The sequence below is a fragment of the Elgaria multicarinata genome, chromosome 3, assembly GCF_023053635.1.
Source record: "Elgaria multicarinata webbii isolate HBS135686 ecotype San Diego chromosome 3, rElgMul1.1.pri, whole genome shotgun sequence".
Taxonomy (NCBI): domain Eukaryota; kingdom Metazoa; phylum Chordata; class Lepidosauria; order Squamata; family Anguidae; genus Elgaria; species Elgaria multicarinata.
The window spans coordinates 148,781,798-148,804,908 of record NC_086173.1 but is presented as its reverse complement, the minus strand read 5'-3'; the positions used below and the strand labels follow the sequence as shown (position 1 = coordinate 148,804,908).

At 45.7% G+C, this 23,111-nt stretch overlaps 1 protein-coding gene and 1 long non-coding RNA gene across 2 annotated transcripts; both read left to right on the top strand.

Annotated features, from left to right (window-relative positions):
* Window positions 1-935: 935 nt before the first annotated feature.
* LOC134396894 (uncharacterized) lies at window positions 936-7,927 on the top strand. Its single transcript, XR_010025300.1, has 3 exons — window positions 936-1,166; window positions 6,804-7,222; window positions 7,870-7,927. It is a non-coding gene; the product is annotated as an uncharacterized LOC134396894 (long non-coding RNA).
* An 817-nt stretch (window positions 7,928-8,744) lies between these two features.
* On the top strand, window positions 8,745-20,172 carry LOC134396893 (C-type lectin domain family 2 member B-like). Its single transcript, XM_063123498.1, has 6 exons — window positions 8,745-8,897; window positions 11,759-11,845; window positions 12,999-13,097; window positions 15,128-15,300; window positions 17,415-17,518; window positions 19,963-20,172. Exons 4-6 carry the CDS (start codon window positions 15,184-15,186, stop codon window positions 20,105-20,107), a joined length of 366 nt encoding a protein of 121 aa, XP_062979568.1. The 5' UTR covers window positions 8,745-8,897; window positions 11,759-11,845; window positions 12,999-13,097; window positions 15,128-15,183; the 3' UTR covers window positions 20,108-20,172.
* The last annotated feature ends 2,939 nt before the right edge of the window (window positions 20,173-23,111 follow it).

The following is a 23,111-nucleotide window of genomic DNA, read 5'->3' as shown; positions in this document are numbered from 1 at the left end:
TCGCCGCACAGGAGAGGCTTGGAGATTTTCCAGACATATGATTCTAAGATTGTATGAAATTAATGGCATTTCCCCCTGGACCCCGGTTGCCTCCCCTTTTCTGGACCTGTCCGGGGGAAACTGGACAGTTGGTCACCCTAATTTAAAGCACTCCCAAACTACCGTGGGTGAGAAATCACAGTGTGTAAAAAGGCTCTGACTAGCACATTTAAGACTTTGTGCAGCCTAATCCTGTGTATGTTGATTTGGAAGCAACTCGGGGTGGTGTTGGTGTTGGTATTGCAATGGGGCTGACATGAATATTTGTAACCCTTGCCTCTGACATCTTATGAGGTGCTCTTATGAGTCTAAAATTATTGCAACAATAAGTTAATATTTGTAAACATTGAATTTGAGAGCCTAGAGATTATTTGTGTATGTGTGTGAAATTCCAATAAACAACATTGGATAATCCTGCCCAGGAAGTTAAACTCGATAACCTCATAGGTCTTTGCAGCTCTGTGAGACAAGTGGGATAAACATTTGTCTGTCAACTAACTCTCAGGATTTTGAGACACCCACAGCCCAGAATGGAACTGGAGCACATACCTGTCAAAAGACTACATCCTCTTTTAACCCAAGAATGCTGATTAATAAAAATCTGTGGTGTACTCCTGTTTTCATACTGCCATTATTTTGAGGAACTCAATCGCACTCACCCAAGCATCCAAGTTTGTAATTTCAGAACCTTTGAAGTTGGCTAATCTGCCCTTTTACAGCCTGGGACTCGAAACTGCTCCCTTAAAATGTTCCCTTCTTCCACACCCATAGGTCACTTTGGGTCACACTTGTTCCTGTCGCTCCAAACTGCCCCTCGGCCCCCTTGGTGTTGACATCTCTCTGTTATTTAATGTCTGCTGGCCTTGGCAAAACCAAGCCAGACCGATTTAGCCTTAAACCTTCTTGCCCCAAGCTCCCTCCCATAATTAGTTTTGCAGCTCCCATTTCAGTTAGCAGCTGATTTTCTTGGGAAGAGTCGGAACTGAAGAAATCACCTTGGCCCAGTGAGCTACGATCAGAAAAAGGCCTGAGATTGGGGGAGAAATTGCAGTCAACTCTCAGCCCAACTTTCCCACAAACTCGTTTGAGAGGATCCGAGAAGATGAAGCTATAAGGTAAAAGTCAAGGTATGTCACCAAGAATTTGTACATACTTGGGGGAGGGAAAAGAAACTTTAAAAAATACTCCAGTTCTTGATACATGTGATCTACAAATTTTACAGAATGTTTCTATTCACAAAAGCATCCTATAAGGGATGATATGGTATAGTGGAGCCTTGTCAATAAGCCCATAAAAAAATACTAGCCTGCATTTATTTACTTACTAGCCAGCCAGCCAGCCAGCCTAAGAGGCTTGTAGCCTATATTTCCATGCTGGCCACGAGAGGGGATGTCCCTCCCCACTCCATGGCCAACGTGAAAATGTAAGATATCAGCCTCTTAGCAGGATAGTAAAAAAGAAAAAGAAACTACCTTCTATCAAATGGGCAAGAAAAATAGAGCTGAGTGTTGGATTCCCCTTCCTTTGCAGCCAGGGCCGGATTTAAACTTGTTGTGGCCCTAAGCTATAACATGAGTGAAGCCCTACCCTCTTCAACAAGTAAGAATTTTAAATGCAAAATATGGGCTGTACAATTAAACAGAATGTGAGAGTCGTGTAATATTGTTATTAAAAATGCAAGTTAAATGTGTGCACTGAGTAAGGGTGTCCCTGGAGATAATTTAGACTGACCCCAACCGCATAACACTCTTCCCCCTTCTGAAGAGGTCTTCATTTTGTATGATGTTTATGGTTTCCCGGTGGCAATGTTGTAATTGTGTGTTTTCTCTTTCTTTCTTTGTAATGTGAGGCCTGAAGCTGTAGATTGTTTAGCTTGTATGTAAATCCGGCCCTGTTTGCAGCCGGTATGAAACCTAAGCAGACTAATCAGAAATAGAAAGATCCAACAGTCCCTTGATAGTCCACTCGCCTGCATGGAGCTCTGGATTGCCTTTGGTGACCAGGTGTTAAATATGAGGGTATTATAGTGGCTCAGAGACCAAATCAGAAATCCCTTGCTTCAAATATTTGGTCTACGCTGGACCTGTTAAGCACCCTTGGGCAAGAGACTCTCTTCCAGCCTCCTGCTGTGTGGGGTTTTTAAGATAGTACTCATGAAAAGCTTTGGACATTCAAAAGCACTATATAAATACCGTTATAGTGCAATCCTTTGGGTGTCTATTCACAACTAAGGCAGGATCTACACTACTGCTTTATAATGGTTTATACCAGTATTGACAACTATTGGGGCCCAGACTGCTTTCAAAGTGTTATAACCTGCTTGGTGTAGATCTGGTCCAGTCTCACTGTGATCAAAGGGGCTTACTGCCAGGAATGTGTAACAGGCCTCTCTATAGTCCCCTTAGCCAGCCAGCCATCCTCTGTGCACGTGTGAATAGTACCAAAGCTTTGTGTCAAGACTTAGGACCACAGTTTGGATCAAGGGAAAAGTAGCCAGAGGGAAGCAGAAGCCCATGCGATTAGATGTTTCATTTGGTCATGATGGAAGCATGCATGGAGATCCTTTACTCGGCAGCCTGGATTGCAGCAGACGAGGAACTGGGCTCAACCCCAGGTCAAAGAGAAGGCAGAGCCACCAAACAAAATGTGCGCTTTCTGAGTGCATTTTAATTGATTTGGGGAATTGTTTTGAGAACTCCGGTAGAATAGGTGTTTTACATGCTTAGATTCACTAGGAATGTGACTTTGCAAAGGATTGGTGGTGGTGTTGTGTGTAGTGTGTGTGGTTTTTATGTGTGTGTGTATGGGATGGCAAGAGGGGTGTCTAAATGACGTGGGTTTGTACCAATTCTTTCAAAACGCTGCAGCGTCACATGGCAGGAGGGAGTGCGGCTATCTGCAACGCCTGCGGCCATTCAGCGAATCAAGCCCTCCCCTCCTCCTGCCCTGCGTTCCTGCACTTACCTTGGATGGGGAGGGGAAATCACAATTGGGCTTGGATCCACCCCCAGCAATGCCCATTTGGTGTAACCTGAACTGAGGTCACCACCATCAGACAGTGGCCGTTTCTACACCTGCCTTCCTCCCCCACCCCCGGATCATCCTAGGATCATCCCTGTGCATGCAGATGACAGACAGGGGATCCCGGGAGCAGGCAGGGATGATCCCTCCATTTTCCTGGGATAATCCTTAGGTGTAGGAAGGGCCAGAGAAACAACATGGCAACCTCAGCAGCAGCAGCAACAACAACAACAAATCATGGTAAAACCACACACCCTAACAGTGCAGATTCGGGGGTAAAATCCCGATGTGGCTGCGAGCTGGTGGCTGCATCATATAAACAACGCAGTGTCACTGCGCAGCCACTACGGGGTTAATGGAGCATATAGACTAGGGGTGTGATCCGCTCCGATTAGGAGCGTAGAAGCAGTAGCGGATTGGCCTGCTCCGCCTTACCCAGAGGCGGAGTAGGAGCGGACCGCGGACCCCTAGAAGCAAGGCGAAGAGAAGCGACCATTTTTCGGAGCTCCTAGTTCAGGCGGAGCGCTCCGGTCGCCATCTTGAAAACATTTCGCCATAGGATTGCATTGCGGCAAATAATCGCGCATAACTAGGTTGTTTTTGAAGCTATCGTTCTGGAAATTCTTGTGCTCAGAGAGTCGTGGATGGGGGTCATTTTGAGACCACTCTCACCTCTCTGCGTTGTGTGGGTCGCGTGCTATATTTTTTTGAAAATCGGGTCAACCGCGCGGCTCAAACGGCGTTTTCGGCTTTTCGCCCATAGGATTGCATTGAGGGAAAGAATCGGGGATAACTGGGGGGGGTTTAAGCTATCGTTCTGAAAATTCTTGTGCACAGAGAGTCGTGGATGGGGGTCATTTTGAGACTACTCTCAACTTTCTGCGTCGTACGGGTCGCGCGCTAGAAGTTTTTTAAAAATCGGCGGGAAAAATACCTTTTTCAAAGGGCTGAGGGGCAGAGTCAGCTCCCGGTCATGATGATCCCAAAGTTAGAGGAGGGCATAGGCAAAACAGGTAACTTGGGATTCTGGGAAACTTCTCTTTCTTCATCTGAACGGGCTTTTCCCCGTGTTTTTTAACACAGTAGCCCCACCAAATGCACAAACACAACCTGAAATCATACTAAGCCAAGAATAAGAGATAGAAACACAGCACTGCTCCCCACCCTAACTTTGGGGAACAACTGAAAAGATGTGGTGCAAGGGGATGAGCTCCCCTAGGGCATCTCATTGTGGACGTGCCCCCACTCTCTCCTGTACTGGAAGGCCATTAGAGCCTTCCAAAGAGAGTAAAACGGTGGAGCAATGCCTATCATGAGTTGAAGTGAATGTTCACTTTTTAGTGGTGGAGTGATGCCTGCTATGAGTTGAAGTGAGCGTTTACTTCTTAATCTCAGAGCTGTTGGTGGCTGTCTTGAGTTGAACTGGCAGCTGCTTCCCCCTCCCCTGGGCACGTCCCCCTATTGCTGGTAAAAGACAGATATAGCCTTTTTTAAAAAAATCTTCTTGCTGTTTATTGAGCAACACTGCTGCTTTTAATTCCACCCCTCCTTTGTTTATTTATTGATTTATTCCATTTTATATGCATTACTGGCTTATCCTTGGCTCACTTCCTTATGCCCCCAGAAATGCCAGCTGCATGCCTGCCTGCCTTCCCTCCCTCCTCCCCTGCCCACCTCGCAGGGATGTTGTGTGTGTGTGGCTTTGACTCAGGGGAGAAGTCCTTCCTGCGCTCACTTGGAGTTTTGGAAGTTCCAAATTTTGCAGGTTTAAGCCCCGCCAAAAAACAGGGGATGATGGGACTGCCTTGAGTCTCGGCGTGCATATGTATCCCTGGATAAGCTTTCATGGTGGTGAGTTTGAGGTTTTTTTTTAACGTGCAAAATTGACGGAGCTATGGAAAGGGGTGTTGGATTTTCATAAATTCCCCAAAAATCAGGGGATGATGGGACTGCCTTGAGTCTCGGCGTGCATATGTATCCCTGGATAAGCTTTCATGGTGGCGAGTTTGAGGTTTCTAACGTGCAAATTGACGGAGCTATGGAAAGGGGTGTGAATGGGGTGCCCTATTTTCAAAAATTCCCCAAAAATCAGGGGATGATGGGATTGCTTTGAAACTTGGCGTGCGTGTGTATACCCCCATGAGGTGTCATGGTGCCAAACGTGAGGTTTCTAACTTGAACAGAAAAAAAGTTGTATAATTTTTTAGCTTTCAATGCAAGCCTATGGGGGGGGGAAACGGAGCTCCGGATCCGGATCCGGAGCTCCGAGCGGAGCGGAGCGGAAGTGGGCGGAGCGGGGGCGGGGCGGAGCGGCCCGATCCGGAAAATGGCGGATCTGCAAGTGAAGCGGAGCGGGGGGTCCGTGCACACCCCTAATATAGACCCCCGCAAGGGGGAAAAAAAGGTTGATTACTGGCTGTGCTGATGGGGCACCCAGACAATTTAAAAATGTGTTTGGGGCATCTATGATGAATTGTCACTTATCCTTTTGTTATGCAGCACTGATGTCACAAAGTGGGGTGTTTTTTTTTCACACCTTGCTGCGTCAAGGTAACTCATTGTCTTGGAGACTTGCCAAGTGTGGGAGCTGGAGGGTTGGGTTGGTTTTGCGGGAAGTTTCACCCTTGTTAAACAGAAGAACGAAGCTGGAAGCTTAGAGGATCGTGATGCTTGTGCCGTTTTTGTTTTGTTTTGCCAAAGGTGATGATCTGAATGAGAACAGCAAAAAAAAAAAAAAAAAAAAGCGGGGGCACCATATTGTTTTGATCTAGAGAGAGAACTTGCATCAGTGATAAGTTTCTAGCTATGTTTTCCATTATGTTGTTAACCTGTGGATTTATTCACCCTTTATTCACCCATTCAGAAGTTTCTTTGAGAAGGGTGGCAGAGTTATGACTGCCAGTGGAGGCTGGTGGCTCTGATTTCGGTGGGGCTGTGAATCCATTCTGGGTTTCAGTCAGAACCAGCCAGAACGCTAAAGGAGCTAGCTAAGGTTCTGAACCTATTTTGTGGATGAATAAAATAAATAAATTGGATAGCTCCTTTAGAGTTTTGGCTGGTTCTGACTGAAAGCCGGAATGGATTCACAGCCCCACCTAAATCAGAGCCACCAGCCTCCACTGATGGCAGCTGGTCAGCCATTTCATTTTGTTAGGGAGATAGCTATTGGCCCATGGTTTCCCCCCTCTTCTTAAGGAACTAATGTACAGAAACAGCTGAAAACTGTCTTGTTTTGAATGAAGGAGGTTGATGGAAGGTGACACACTTCTCCCTGCCCCAGATACTGAGGGAAGTCCTCTCTGCTGTTGTTCAACAGAGAAGAGAACCCATGGTTTGTTGTTGGGTTATGAACTGTGGGTTGTTCATGGTTAATAAACTATGGGTTGTTATTGATGCCGGGATCTAACAACACAGTGACCCACCCTTCAACAACAACCCACAGTTCAGTGTTAACCACACTCAACCTACTCAACCCTTGAGTGCGGGTTATCGTGCTGTCTGAACCCAGCCAGAGTCAAGAAAATGGTACTTAGCTTCCACTGCATGTACCATTTTCCTGATCTAAATTCTTCCCCATCTAGCTATTATTAGCTTTATAGGGGAAATTTACTGGTACAGCATGGGGTTCCTTTCTTCCCCTCCCCTGGAAAAGCTCACCGAACAAAACCTACTTGCAGTGTGTGCATCTATTACAACCCCTGCTTGCTATTTAAGTTTTTCTTTTCCTCTCCTTCCTTGAGCAGCGGGCATGGCGGATGTGCACTCGCCAAACGATCCCAAGGGAGAAACGCTGTGTTCGATCTGTTGGGAGCCTTGTCAAAACCCAGCTACTCATCCTTGCGGACACAATTTCTGTCACGCCTGTTCCAGTCGATCCTGGGGAGAAGAACTAAAGGGGAAAGTCACCTGCTCCAGCTGCAGAGACATGTTTCTGAAAAATAAACCTAAAGAACCTCTTGAGAAAATGGCAGAGGCCACCAGATTGGTGACGGTAGATGAAACTAAACATTCAGCTGAGAGTGTGTGTGAGATACATAAGGAAGCCTTAAATCTCTTCTGCGTGGAGGATCAAAAACCCCTTTGTTCAGTCTGCAGAAAATCCTGGGATCATGTGTCTCACACTCTGGTTCCCAGAAACCAGGCAGCAAATACAGAAAATCAGGTAGGTCAAAATCATCCCCAGCAATGGTGCCCAGAAGTCAACCCAGTGCGAATGCACACTGGGTCACCTCATTTGGTCACCTCTGTCAGTTGGTGGGCTGGCAGTGTCTGTACTAGATGAAACGTCTGAACAGTCTTCAAGGGCAACTCCCCAAGAGGCACAATATAGTAGTCCAGCTGTGAGGCTAGGCATCAATAATGGCAATATGTCTGATGGAAAATGTCACAGCTATAGCATCAGAATTCAACCAACAGGGTCCTTTCAAACTAAAGCTTTTGAATGGCCATCAAAGGGGTGTGGCCAGTGGGTGCATCAGCATTGGGGGCGGGGCTTGGGGGTAAAGTCCTGCTCCTGCTCATTGAATCATTCAGCTGATCAGCTTTAGAACTGGACCTTCTTGTGACATCATCTATAAGCAAGGAAAATACTGGCCCCCACCGCTTGACAATCATTTTTCATTCATTGGATTGATTTAATTATATCAACTAAAATGCACTCAAACAATCAAGTCAGATCCCTTTTATTTTGTGGACAGGCCTACCGTACCGTATAGAAAACAAGCTGTGGATTCTTATTTGATCATTTTTAGGAAAGTACAATAAATTAATGAAATGTGTGTTTTCTCTCTCTTATTCTTTCCCGTCTAGGGGATTGAAAACCCATTGAGTGGGTAAGTACCCCTTCTGATGCACCACTATGATGGGGAGATATTTAATATTGCTTTATTTTGGAGATTTAAACCTCACCTTTCAACAAATTACCTGCAAGGCAGTTTACAACAATTTTTATTTATTATTACATTTATATTCCATCTATTTTCCTCCAACGAGGAACCCAAGGCAGCTTAAAGGGTCCTTCTCCCCTATTTTATCCTAACAACAACCCTATGAGGTAGGTTGGGCTGAGAGTCAGTGACTGGCCCAAAACCACCCAGTGGGGACTAGAACCCAGATCTCCCAAATCCCAGTTGAACACTCTAACCATTATTCCACAGTGGCTTTCCAGAGCACAATACCCCTTCCCAAAACACTCTTACTGTCAGCTTTTGTTCTGCACTGCCAGACTTCCCCAATCTGGGGCCTTCCAAATGTGTTGGACTATTATTCCCATAATGCTGACTATGGCATTTTAGGGTGACCATATGGAAAGAAGGACAGGGCTCCTGCATCTTTAACAGTTGTACAGTAAAGGGAATTTCAGCAGGTGTCATTTGTATGCATGCAGCACCTGTGAACTGCCCAGAGAGCTTGTGAACTGCCCAGAGAGCTTCAGCTATTGGGCGGTATAAAAATGTAATTAAATAAATAATAAATAAATTCCCTCTTCATTACAGCAGTTAAAGCTGCAGGAGCTATACTACAGTGACCAGGTACAAAAGAGGGCAGGGCTCCTGCAGTTTTAACTGTTGTGATGAACAGGGAATTTCAGCAGGTGCTGCATGTATACAAGTGACACTTGCTGAAGTTCCCTTTTCTATACAACTGTTAAAGATACAGGAGCCCGGTGCTCCTTTTCATATGACCACCCTAGGTATTGTTTAAAACTCAAACTATGATTTAGTAGCGTCAATTTGGAGGGTTTTGCTTTTATTTCCTCTGCAGGCGGGAGGATGGTTTTCCAACTAATTCTGCCATTGTAGGCTACTCAAACGTGGTGACTGCCTTCAAAGGGAAAGGTAAGGAAGTGTGACATTGACCTGGTTCACACAATCAAAATATTATTTTGTTTGTGTGAACCTGCCCAGAGTGATTAAAATGCAAAACTGGTGATATCCTGGAGCAGAATTTACAGGCACTATTTGTTAAAGGCTTGGAAATAAGAAGGTTGCTTAGGGAAGGGAAGGAATCTCTCGTGCAAGCACTGAGCTATTACTGACTCTTGGAGGGATGCTAGCTTTTGCTGACGTTTTCTTGGCAGGCCTTAATAGCGGGGTGGTTTGCCGTTGCCTTCCCTGGCCATTATTACCTTTCCCCCAGCTAACTGGGTACTCATTTTACCCACCTCGGGGGGATGGAAGGCTGAGTCGACCCGAGCCGGCTGTCTGAAACCAGCTTCCGCTAGGATCGAACTCAGGCTGTGGGGAGAGTTTCAGCTGCAGAAACGGCTGCTTTACAGCTCTGTTCCACACAAGGCTCTGTAAGAAGGTTGCTTATCATAATGCTATTTTATGGTTTCACACTCCATCAGGTAGTGGAAAGTTCCATGGCAATTTTACATAAACCTTGTGGGACAGAACTCTGGTGGCTTAGTGGTCCCGGTCCAACCATATGCATGTCTAGCCCATCAAAGGGAGTTAAAATCACTCCAATCAGCTGTTTGGGAAAGAGGGGACTGAATATATATGCACACACATGTGGACACACATTTGATCAGGGTGATTTCAGCTTTTAAAAAAGGACTATACATGTCAGTGGAGGCTGATGGCTCCAATCTCAGTGGGGCGGTGAATCTGCTCTGGGTTTCAGTCAGAACTCTAAAGGATCTATCCAAGATGTGAAGCAATTTGTATAATTCCTGACTAAAACCTGGATTGGATTCACTGCCCCACTGACATCAGAGCCACCAGCCTCCCCTGATCCATGTTTCATTCCTGGCTGTCAAAGCAGGCTGGGAAATCTCATCCACATCATCTGTTTGGATCTGAAGCCCCATAATCAGCTAAGAATTCATGCACAGGAGCCCTCTTCCTTGCACAAATGGACCTAGGACAGTATCAGAGCAAGCATATTTTGCAATACCTGTTTGTTTCCAAAGGTACAGGATGAACAGGTAGCAAGCAAGCAGATACAGTAGGGTGACCAAATGAAAAGGAAAGAAGAACAGGGCTCCTGTATCTTTAACAGTAGTACAGAAAAGGGAATTTCAGCAGATGTCATTTGTATATATGGAGAATCTGATGAAATTCCCTCTTCATCACCACACTTAAAGCTGCAGGAGCTATACTAGAGTGACCAGATTTAAAAGAGGGCAGGGCACCTGCAGCTTTAACTGGTGTGATGAAGAGGGAATTTCACCAGGGGGGATCTACACAGCGTTGTGAAGGCACTTGCGTGCGCCTGCAGTGCGCCCCGAAACTCATCGTGTAGATCCGGGTGGACCCGGGTGGCTCTTTCGCCGGCAGCAGGAGGCCGGCGGGGAGGTGGGCGGCGGCGGTGGCAAGGATGTGGCCGGACTCCCCAGCGAAGCCCGGAAACTTTTCGCTCCGTCCCCACGAGGGGTGAGGCGGGGCCTCCTCCTCCTCCTCCTCCTCCTCCTCCTCCTCCTCTTCTGGCCAGGATAGGGCAGGATCTACGCAATGAGTTTCGGGGTGCACTGCAGGCACACGCAAGCGCCTTCACGACGCTGTGTAGATCCCCCCCCAGGTTCTCCATATATACAAATGACACCTGCTGACATTCCCTCTTCAATACAACTGTTAAAGATACAGGAGCCCTGTCCTCCTTTTCACGTGGTCACCCTAAGATACAGGCAATCAAAACTAGTTCCAAAGAATGCTTTCAACCCTTTCTCACAGTGGAGTCCTATGGATGCCTACTCAGTCGTAAGCCCTGCTAAATGTAATAGAGCTTAGCACTATACTGCTCGCTTCTTAGATGCACAGAGGCTTGGTTACTTGGAAATGCAGTCCTACTTAATACTGAGGAGATATGGAAAGGCTGGTCCTGCTTACTTCTGAGTAGTCATACTGCTCATGCTTACCTCTGAGTAGACATGCAGAGACTTGGGATGCTATTTGAAACTTCTGCTGAGTGATTCAGTCCTGAGTACATATGCAGAGTCCTTGACTGCTTACGTCTGAGTAGGCTTTGACTTGGCAAGAAATACTTTGGCCCTGCCCACTTTGCATTTGGCCCCACCCACAGGTGGAATACGCCACACCCACCAACCCAAGACCTTTCCCAGATTGGAATTCGGCCCTAACCTAGGGTGACCCTATGGAAAGAGTACAGGTTTCCTGTATCTTTAACTGTTGTATTGAAAAGGGAATTTCATCAGGTGTCATTGATATACATGCAATACCTGGTGAAATTCCCTCTTCATCACAACAGTTAAAGCTGCAGGAGCACCAGATACAAAAGGGGGCAGTGCTCCTGCAGCTTTAACTGTTGTGATGGAGAGGGAATTTCACCAGGTGCTGCATGCATACATATGACCCCTGCTGAAATTCCCTTTTCTATGCAACTGTTAAGATGTAGGAGCCCTGTCCTCCTTTTCATAGGGTCACCCTACCTAACCCATATAAGATCCCACCCCCCTGCTTAGCGCTTTCCATCTGAGCCCTTTTAGAACAGATTTGAACAGTCTTTCATCTCCAACCTCTGCCACCTTCCGGGTGTGTTGAACTACACCCCCAGCCAGCATAACCATTCGCCGTAGAGGCTGTGAATGATGGGTATTGTAGTCCAACATGTCTGAAGGGAGGCAGGTGGGGGAAAGGCAGCTGGATTAGGAAATCCATCCAGAGAAGGGGTTTTCTAGGGCTGCGACAGGTTCAGCCAGAGTTCACTGTCTGCTTCTGTCTGTTCTTCAAAACAGAGACTCTTGACGGGAACGAGGACGATACGATTAAGCTTGTGCCATTTGAGCAGTGGCATGAAAATGTGGCGGAAAACAAGGAAAAAGGTAAGACGCTTTGTCATGTATCACACGGTGGGGGCGGGGGGACAAAGAGCAAGGAGGCTGGAAGTGCAGAGAAAAAGCCGATAAAGGGGTGAGTGGGAGAGAAAGAGCAAGGCTAGGAGGCTAGGAAAGGCGAGAAAGAAGAAGACTAGGGACAGGGAAAGGAGAGAAATAGCAAAGTTGGGGGGGAGACCTAACAACGTAAGAGGAGTCCTACTGGATCAGACCAAGGGTCCATCTGGCCCAGCACTCCGTTCACACAGTGGCCAACCCGCTATTGATCAAGGACCCATAAACAGGACACAGGTGCACCAGCACCCTCCCACCCATGTTCCCCAACATTTGGTGTATACAGGCTTACTGCTTCTGATACTGGAGATGGCACATAGCCATCAGGACTAGTAGTCATTGACAGCCTTCCCCTCCAGGAATTTATCCAACCCCCATTTAAAGCCATCCAATAGCGAGGCTTAAGATTGGGATAGGGGAGAGAGAGAGAGAGAGAGAGAGAGAGAGAGAGAGCACACGAAGGGGAAAGGTCTGTGTGGATGGAAGAAGATTGGATGGGCCCAGGAAACAGCTCTTCCCTTCTCTGCCTGCTCACTGAACAGCTGATTAGCAGCAGGTTTGGGAACAGGAAGGAGAATTTGGCGCCCAAAGTTTTTCAAGAATTTTGTTAAAGATAATTTTTTGTAGAGGACACAGAGTGGAGGGCGTCACAGGTGCTGTTGGAGGTCCCTATGGGTGCAATGGAGCCCACCATTGCCATGTTGGGGACCCCTGCACTGGGCAAGATCTAACATAGTAGCCACTGCAAGTAAGAAAACCCTCCTTCGGCTCTCTAGTAGTTGATGGCAAAAGCAGAAGAAAGGGGCCAGTGCTCCAGAGCTCCCTCTTATCATTGCCAGCGATGGACTTAGGGTGTGCTTGGACAACTTTGAAGTACAGCCCTTCGTGCTGGTTCACCACACGATGCTCCACATGTGCAGGGTTTGCCACATCACAGAAGTGACTGGGACCAAACTGTCTATCTACAGAGTACTGTTTATTCTTCTAGGCCCTCTGGGGTTCTGGGTTGTGGTGCTGGTTCCCAGAAGAACCGACCAAGTAACTAGTGTAACTTTATTTTAATTGCGTGCTATGTTCCCCATTGCAGACAAGCAGTCAAACTCCAGGAGCCAAACCACATGGATCCTTCTGGTTCTGTTCATCATCCAGATTGTGGGCTTGGCCACGACCATCTTCGTTTTTACAAGTGAGTGGAAAACTACTGTGCAGTTCAACAAATCTAGTTCAGGTCTAGAGGCATTCCCATTAAAAAAGCCAATACCTGTTACCTACAGTTGCTTTATTTCACCAAATATTTAGCACAGCTTCACACATGCCTGAGTATGAAAATGCCAGGTGTGCCTATTTCACATGTGCGGAACCACCCTTTCCAACGTGTGTGCTTTTTGAAGACATCATGGGTGTTCCAGGAAGCACCATTCACTCTACTTAAGGACAGTTGAGTTTTCGTTTATTTATTATGTGTTTACAACGTTTGTATACCATTCCGCATCTAGACAGATTCCAGAGTGGTGAACAATTAAAGACACAAAAGATTTTTAGTACTCTCCGCCACGACACAGGCTCTGAACAACAGACCTGGCCGCGGCTACTCCCTGCTAAAGCCAAGCACCACCGCTTGGTATGCCTGAGGCAAGGGACAAACACCGCCTTTCTCCAAACTATGTGGAGAAAGGGGTTAAATGGAGGATTTCAATGTATAAAATAATACACTGTGAGTTATATGTTCTGAGGTGAATTATTGTCAGAGTGGGTGCTAAATGTATAAACTTCAGATGATAAATGCCAAACAGACACGTGGGATTTTTGTGGTAGTTAAAAACAAAATAATTAAAATTTATTTTAAAAGTTCACAAGCTTTGTTTCAAAATAAAACATTTAAAAACCTTTTTGAAACCTTTCATCCAATCCTTTCATTCATTCACATACACGCTTTCCTTTCTCTCACACAATCACTCTTGAGCTTTCTTTATTATCTGTATTGATTAATATATATCAGCTATGTGCACACCACACTCCAAAGACACCACTCTCTACACTGAACCTCAAATTCTCCAGACCCAAGTACTCTAAACACCAAGAGCTAACACACAGAGAGCCCTAAGAGTACCTAAAAAGTCTCTCTCAATCCCCTCAGTCCTTCCCTTATATATCACTCCTCCCCCCTCCCAAGACATTCTAACTCCGCCCACTCAGGCCAACCTTCTAAAAACCACAGACTTACAAACGGCAGACATACATTAGGGAACTGACTTGTGGGGTGTAAGGCCACACTCTCCTCTATCCTTTCACAAAGCCAATCCATCATTTGAAAATTTTGCAGCGATTGCAAAAATAATTTTGTAGAATTTTGCAGGTTGTGAGCATGGGAGAAAATTATGCTTAGCTGAATAAATTAATTATTTCAATAATGTCCCCTTCCCACCCACTCCCCATGCAATTTGATGACTTTTGGGAACATTAGCTGCACATCCTAAAACATCTAAATGTGAATTGATGTCAGTGTCAAATGAAAATGCTTGAATGGTTTTGCAACAGAAACATCCTACGTACCCATCTGGGTTCGTTCATGCCACTCATGTATGATGATCAATGGAACTGTTGCATGCAAATAAATCACTGAGGAAAACACAACGTTCACTTCACTTTTATCTGAAACTAGCATGAGCTCAATAGGGACAAGAAGATAGAAACAACAATAAATAAAATGAAAATGAATATCTCGGAACCGAAGTCTAAGATCTTTCCTTCCTAGAACGGTCCCCTGCAATGACTATGTAACAGTATTTCATTTGTAGATGTGAATTGGTTACATATTCCTATTCAAGTCTTTCCAGCTGTTGCATAATGAAGTTACATAATGACCAGGTGGAGTGGTCACAGCAGAAGACCGTACTGGGAGGGAAAGAGCCAGCTGGCACCAGCTGAGCCAGCAGAAGGAGCCTCGCTGTGTCACCTCAGCCATGTGGAATAATAATAAAATCAGTTAACTTGTGATGTCATCAAGCCGAGCATTATTCTGCCCCACCTCACGTCATTGGCTGATGGTAGTGGGCCCTATGGCATCATAGCATGCGTTGCGATCAACTAGACATTTTAGTGGGGAGGTGGAGGAGAGAACCCAAAAGGAGAGTTGCTCTGTTTGCCCCCTGAACTCCTTAAAGATAGACGGGATACAAGAGTAACGACAACAAAAACATTGGTTCTCATTATCAGGGGCGAAGCCCGACCTGCCGGCTGCTGTCACCCACTGTTGTGCACCTGGATGGATCATGAGCCAAGGGAACTGCTATCAGGTCATGGAACTGGAAGGGGACTGGGGTGCCGGCCAGCACCACTGCTCCTCGCTTGGTGCCTCCCTGGCTGTGATTGGAAACTTAGAGAAACTGGTAAGAGAAGGACTCGCTAACGTGGTATTCTACCCAAACTATAGTTTACATTCTACCCAAACTGGCATGTTTGCAGGGCTAGATCTACACTCCTGCTTCGTAGCGATATTGAAGTGCACTGATACACTCTGGAGGCACCTTATGCTTTCCATATACTGCTTTCATCAGGTTATTTCCTGTTTTTTATTCCACATAATCCAGATGGTATTGTGTGTCCTATGAGGTATAAAAGCGCATGTAGCGTTACCATGATGGGATCGTAATGATTTGACGCAAAGTGTAGTTCTGGCCCTGGTTCACGATTTGCCTCAAATAAAAACCAGCTGTGATTTGCCCACTGTGCAAAATGTCCTTTGGCTCTTTTGCCTATGGTTTGTGTGCTGCAAGCAGCCTGCATGGCCCCGCCCTGCTCCAGGTGATGCTCCACCTCCAGTGTTTTTACTGTGAAAGTTAGTGCATCATAAAACAATTTCCTGCTCTAAGAAACACCACCCTCCACCGCTTTAGCAACAAGTGAAGAGGCACATAGACAACTGATAACATCTACCAGAATAGCTTTGGCTATTGGGCGGTATAAAAATGAAATAAATAAATAAATAAATAAATAAATAAATAAGATCTTGAGCTAAAACTGTAAGTCATCCATAGGAACATCCAGCTTGTGACACATTTGGATCCTGTTCAAAGACAGGCAACTGGGCTTCAGCAAAAGCTCCCCCCTTCAAGCCTAACTGCAACATGGGGGTGATGTTCAGAGAGTCACTGTTGGGGAGGGGGGATGCATGCTGCATTCTCCCACCCATTCCAATCACTCCCTGCATGGCAATCAGGCTAGGGGGCGGGGAGATTTAGATGGATGCATGTGTGTAGAGAGCCAGTGTGGTGTAGTGGCTAAGGTGTTGGACTGGGAGTCGGGAGATCCGGGCTCTAGTCCCCACTTGGCCATAGAAACCGACTGGGTGACTTTGGGCCAGTCACAGACTCTCAGCCCAACCTACCTCACAGGGTTGTTGTTGTGTGGATAACATGGAGAGGAGGAGGATTATGTATGCCGCCTTGGGTTCCTTGGAGGAAAAAAGGAGGGATATAAATGTAACAAATAAATAAATAAATACGTAAATGAAAGTGTAGGGTGAATGGGTGGCTGATGAGTGGTGTGTGTGTGTAGGGATGGGGTGGGGTGTGAAAATATACACAAGACAGAATGACTGGGTTGACACAGCATGACAACCCACACTCAACGGTTATGGGTTGATTGAGAGTTATCATTGAACCACTGGGTTGTTGTTGAAACCTGGGTTGCGATGTTGTCTGAACCCAGCCATGCTAACAGACCATGGCTTGTTAAGCACAAACAATCCACAGTTGACAACCCAACAATAAACCGTGGGTTCTTTTCTTGGGTTGTTCACAGTTACATACCAAGTTTCAGCTCATTTGGCTGAGTTTTAGATCACCCACCCTGGTTTGGCGTTTCGATGATCCCTCACAGCCCCTTTAAAATCACTGTGTGGGGCTGGAAGTGCTGTGCCCCAGAGCTGCCCCTGCCAGATTGCTCTCCCAGTACCAACCTTGGCTTCAGAAATTGAGAGGGGTGGCTACTGAGGAAGCACTCGTGCACACTGCATTGTCTCATGCAGCAGCGTGCCCAGTGATGCACTGGGTCTGAACTCAACAAGAACCGAGATCCTTAGCGCATGCGCATTCAAGCATGTAGAGAAGCAGCCATAGGTCAGTGGGAGCGAGAGGGTGCTTTGCATGCAGAAGGTCCCAGGTTCGAGATACCTGAGATACTTGGGAGTGGCTGCCAGCCAGAGCAGAAGAAAATGAGACCACAAGAACAATGAGTCTGGTATCAGGCAGCTTTCTGTGGTCTGTGCGGACATTATGCTGCTGATTTTCCATCTTTACCTAAAAACGCACGGCCACCAGCTCCAAGTTCTGATTTTGCATGTAAACACACATGGCATCTAGCCCAGAGGTAAAACAAACAAACCATCAGGCCATTTTTGGTCAAGTCAGTTGGCAACCCTAAATGTGGAAAATCCACGTCTATAATGTTATAAAAACACCCACCCATCCACCCAGTTTCTCTTTCTTTTTTAAATTGTCAGAACGTTGCCGTGCACGACAAAGGCCCCCTGAACCACTGGGTCGGCCTCCTCCGAGAAACAGAAGAGAGCTGGAAATGGCAAGACGGGACCGTCTTCAACAACCGGTGAGTTCTGATTTCCTCAACTCAAGTTTTGACTTGCTTCTGTTTTTATGGAAAAGATTGAAATCCAAAGGAAGAGACGGTACCTTCTATTGCTAGAGGTCGTGCTCTGCATGCAAGTGGTTCCATGGCCAATTCCCACATCTCCAGCTCGAAGGATCTTTCAAAAAGTGATGGGCAAAGGCCTCTGAAGAGCCACTGCCAGCCAGAGCAGGCAACACTGGAGTAGAGGGACTAGTGGTCTGATTCACTGCACGGCAGATCCTTAATTTCCTCTCTTTCGAGGGTGTTTCTGCATGCGAAGTTTAGATCAAGTTTGCTTTAGATCAGAGCTTGGGAACCGGTGGTCTTCCAGATGTGGTTGGACTACAACTCCCATCATCCCTCACCATTGGTAATGCTGGCTGGGGCTGATGGGAATCAGAGCCGAACATCTAGGGAATGTCCAGGTTTTGTAAAATACATCTGTGTGTGTTTTGTGGATTATGTAGCATTGTTCGTTCCGGCGTTCTGGATTTCCCCCCCTGTTATGCGGGAAAATATGCAAATAATTCCATAAGGAAGTTCACAAAAATGTACATAATTTCTCCAGCATCCCTACCAACATCTTGGCCCACACCCCTGATTTAGATCCATTCCATGTTGGTTATACTATGCATTTGAACTTTCTCCTGTGGGTAATACTGATTGTTATGTATGCCATTGTGTATGTATTTATGTATGTATTACATTTATATACCACCCCATAGCTGAAGCTCTCTGGGCAGTTTACAAAAGTTAAAAACAGTGAACATTAAAAAAAAAGTATACAAAATTTAAAACCATCAAAAGTATAAAAACAACAGTATAAAACAACAGTATCCATTTAAACAACAGTTCTGGGGTCCATTAAACAAACAAACCAACTTAGCATATGTTGTTAAATGCTGTTAAATGCCTGGGAGAAGAGAAAAGTTTTGACCTGGCGCCGAAAAGACAACCATGTTGGCGCCAGGCGAGCCTCATCAGGGAGATCATTCCATAATTGGGGGGCCAACGCTGAAAAGGCCCTCTCCCTTCTTGCCAGCACCAGCACAGGGGAGGTTCAGGTTTGCTTTTTACTGTCCCTTAAAACGCTCTGCCACCGCCACAGAATGGGAACCTAGTTATTCTGAAAGCCAACAGAAACTATGGAACAAAGATTAGCCTTTGAGGTGAACCTCTTTTCAGAATAACTGCCACACTCTGGCCTGGTCAATCGCATGAACGTGCACAGCATCCAGGCACTAGAGATACTGGGGATTTGGGTACCCTTAATATCCAAGAATGAGTTAAAAGCCCTCTTGTGGGTACCACTACCAGAAGTCAGTAATTGGAAGATCAGTCATAACATAATGCAGGAAATGCATTCTGAAACCATTTCCGTTGACATGTACACTTTTTCCATTGGTATAGTCAATGCTTCTGAACAAAGGCACACATTTAAATAAATAAAATAAAATAAAATAAAATAAAAATGTCCTCTGACAATTGAATTGTGTGAACTGCTTCAGTTTTCCTTTTAAATGGAAAATGCTCCTTGTCTTCAGGGATGCTTCCTTCCACCTCACTTGAGGTGATATGGAAATGATGTCTATGGTGGTATATCTGGAATGCGCCATTCACACATACAAATAATGATGCTGCAGTCATGCCTTTGGGAGCACTTTTTTCATATTTACTTTCCCATGTCCTTAGGGACTCAGGCCGAGGCACGGCCATACAACTCACCCATTGTAAAAGTAACATCCAGCAGGGCCTTCTCAGTTGTGTCACCCACAAACTGGAATAATTCCCTCCTGAGGGAGAGCTTGATTTGGGCCCTTTCATGTATACATCCTAGCACTCTTGCTCTCATTTATTTATTTATTTATTTATTACATTTATATACCGCTTCACAGATGAAGCTCTCTGGGCAGTTTACAAAAGTTAGCTGGACTTCATTGAGAATTATGATTGGTGGACATTCTGAACCTTTTCTTTTTAAAAGTGTTGTTCATTTTATTTTCAAAATAGATTTGTAATTGTGACTCATTGCGTTGTTGTTCTTTAAGATTCTGTGTATGTCACCTTGAAAACTTCTGTTAGGAATGCAAGTTTAGGGTGACCACATGGAAAGGAGGACAGGGCTCCTGTATCTTTAACAGTTGTATTGGAAAGGGAATTTCAGCAGGTGTCATTTGCAGGCATGCAGCACCTGGTGAAATCCCCTCTTCATCACAACCGTTAAAGCAGCAGGAGCCCTGCCCTCTTTTGTATCTGGTCATGCTAGGCAGGGCTCCTGCCACTTTAACTGTTGAAATGCCCTTTTCAATGCATCTGTTAAAGATACGGGAGCCCTGTCCTCCTTTTCATATTGTCCCCCTGTGCAAGACAGACATGTGATAGACGAAGATGTTCATTCCTCTGTGGCCCACCTTCCTTCGCAGCTTTGAAGTGGAAGGAGGTGAACGCTGCGCTTATCTGAGCGATGGGGTCGTGAGCAGCGCCGACTGTTCAGTCAAGAAGAAATGGCTATGCAGCCAGAAAGTGAAAAGAAGAGATGGGAGCCATGGTGAATGCAGAGCGACGTGAAATGCCAAGGCTGACAGTGTATCGAAGGAACTTTTGGTGCTTCCCCGTGTTGCTAGCTGCCACTCTTTGTGCGCATGCGCATGCAGTGATAAATGCCAATAAGTCACCAAGCCAAGGGACCGATCTCCCATCTTTTATGGTAGCGTCCCCTTGACGGAGATTGGGAATTTACGTATCCTTAGCATTTCAGCCTGAGATAAAAGCTTTCTCAGGGGAGGACTACAAGAAGCTTGTAGCCTGAAAACTATGGTTTAGGTGATGTTGGGAAATATTCTAAAATTTCTTTTAAGAGTATTTTTGTTATTATAGGCTGCAGCCCAAGGCACACTTTCTTGGAAATAAGCTGCATTGAGTTCAATGGGATTTACCGCTGAGTAACTATGCATAGGGTTCTGTCGCTAGCGCGTGTTTGAGTGCGGACCCTCTCGAGTTGGATTGAGAGTATCCTGCGATGAAGTTAGCCGTCTCCAGGTTTCTTTTTAGATGAAAGCATTGTTAAGTTCCTAGCCCGTGGGATTGGGAAAGACATGCTACAGGACATAGCCTGACTTTGAGTAGCTGAAAGGCTCAAAATCACAACCACAAGTTCATAGAATCATAGAATCATAGAATAGCAGAGTTGGAAGGGGCCTACAAGGCCATCGAGTCCAACCCCCTGCTCAATGCAGGAATCCACCCTAAAGCATCCCTGACAGATGCTTGTCCAGCTGCCTCTTGAAGGCCTCTAGTGTGGGAAAGCCCACAACCTCCCTAGGTAACTGGTTCCATTGTCGTACTGCTCTAACAGTCAGCAAGTTTTTCCTGATGTCCAGCTGGAATCTGGCTTCCTTTAACTTGAGCCCGTTATTCCGTGTCCTGCACTCTGGGAGGATCGAGAAGAGATCCTGGCCCTCCTCTGTGTGACAACCTTTTAAGTATTTGAAGAGTGCTATCATGTCTCCCCTCAATCTTCTCCAAGCTAAACATGCCCATTTCTTTCAGTCTCTCTTCATAGGGCTTTGTTTCCAGACCCCTGATCATCCTGGTTGCCCCATGAGTTCTAAAACTATATGATTCTAAGGTCCGCCTCAAGATATTGGAGACTTGGCATTTGGTTGCTGGATGATTAAATTAGAAATAATAGCATATAGGATTTTGTCAAGAGACAAAATGTGGTATAGTTAAGGTTTGCCAAGGGGCTCTGTGTGTGTGTGTGAAATGTTTCGGCCCTCTCTCCCATAAAGAAATGCTCATTTGGATACTATCTAAGGCTTCATTCCATGTACCTGTTTCCCTCGAATTATCCCCTACAGTGTAAAGCTGTCATCGTTGTTGTTGTTAGCTAAATCACACCCTGGGCGGCCGCGCTCCTGAGATCCTTTGCATACCAGGAAAAGGCTTTAAGGGGGGAAATGTAAAAAATAATTAAAAATGAATGGATGACCCAATCTGATTCAAATTTGGTATGCTTAAAGCTATCCTTAATCTCTATTACTGTACCAATTTTGACGTTTTTATCTTTAAAACTTAATGCAGATGTAAGCATTTGTTTAATTTGTTCTTTAAACATATCAAATCCTCCTCCTGCGCCCCTAGTGGCCGCTCAGAAAACAACAAAAGATTTGCTCCAAAAGTAGTATCAAAATAGGTCGGGTCTTTTGGCTTTGAAGCACAACTAAAGCAGGATGCATGGGAGTACTTCACAGTCAAAGCAGATTATAAAGCTGGAAAACTTTGGAGTCCTTTGCACGCAATTCGCAGTGATTGCACAGTATAACCCTGGTGTGATGAAGCTCTTAGTTCCCTTAACTAAGATATTGATATCCCTGTTGGAAAGAAAGTCAATGTGACCTAGTGTTGGAATGTAAAAGCAGAGGCAATCCGCAGTCAGTAAATGTGGGACAACCAAGGGGCATGCTTTGGAGACTGTTTTATTGCTTCACATAACCTTTATCCCAGTAGATGGAACGCTTCCGAGAAGCAAAGGCGTTCAAGAGCCAAGCTGGTGGCTCGTGTTCCCATATCGTATTGACGCATGTGCGCATAGCTGCAATACTGGGCATATATAGTCTGTATCAGTTACTCAGCCTAACGTAAAATGCAGCACTGTGGAGCAGTTTGCAGACCCAACCAGGGAAAGCAAATAAATGCATGTGCCGGTCCTTCCTCTGTGCATGTCTGTGCATGCAAGTGCATGGATGGATGTGCGTGCATTGCACATGGATGGGTGGGCTGCCTATAAAGGATTTCATAGTAAGGCGGCCAGATGTAAGGGAGGAGCCATCCATCCCCAGTTCTTTTTCAGCATTGACTAGACGAGGGAATTTTGGCAGGGTCAGCCTGTCGTTCAAGGATGAGTCAAGCTTCAGTTGCTGACACTCCTTCTACATAACTATCAAAGGCACCAGAGGACATCCCCCCCCCCGGCTCCCCTTGGTTTCTCATCACTTCAATTTATGCAAAACTGTTTTTAGGCCACCCCTAAAGGTAGAGGTCTTTCAAGGCAGTGTACAAGATAAAATCAACGCAAAAATATGTTAAAACACATAGGAAAGCAATAAATAAGTATTCAAGAAAGTACTATTAAAAATACTATAAAAGCAGATGACATCAATAGAACCTGCAGCCTGCAGTTTATGAAAAGGCCAGCGAAACTAAGCAGGCATTTAGCCTTCCAGAAGACCTGCAGAGAAGGAGCCTAGTGAACCCCTGATAAAGCTGATTTCAGAGGCGTGGGGCCACCACTGAAAAGGCCCTCTGCCTGGTACACAGCAGCATAACCGCCCTTGGTGACAGGCAGGTGATAATGGCCAGAGCTCAGCTCTGGAACACGCAGGGCAAGGTGGCCTTGTCATGAAAAGATGACTACCTGGGAAAGAATCCTCATGGTTGGTTTTTCGCATCTGATGAGATGGTGGACCAAGCGGCATGATACAACCCTCCACTGGGATTGATGGATCTGAATGATTTCCAGATGTCTTTGGGGGTGCTTTTTGTCCAATTCTACTAGCTGTCCGCTTGATCT

Coding starts and splice junctions, on each gene's coding strand:
- LOC134396893 (XM_063123498.1), top strand. CDS start 15,184: ATGAGCCAAGGGAACTGCTATCAGGTCATGGAACTGGAAGGGGACTGG. Junction 15,301..17,414: donor TTGGAAACTTAGAGAAACTG/GTAAGAGAAGGA, acceptor TTAAATTGTCAG/AACGTTGCCGTGCACGACAA. Junction 17,519..19,962: donor GGGACCGTCTTCAACAACCG/GTGAGTTCTGAT, acceptor CTTCCTTCGCAG/CTTTGAAGTGGAAGGAGGTG.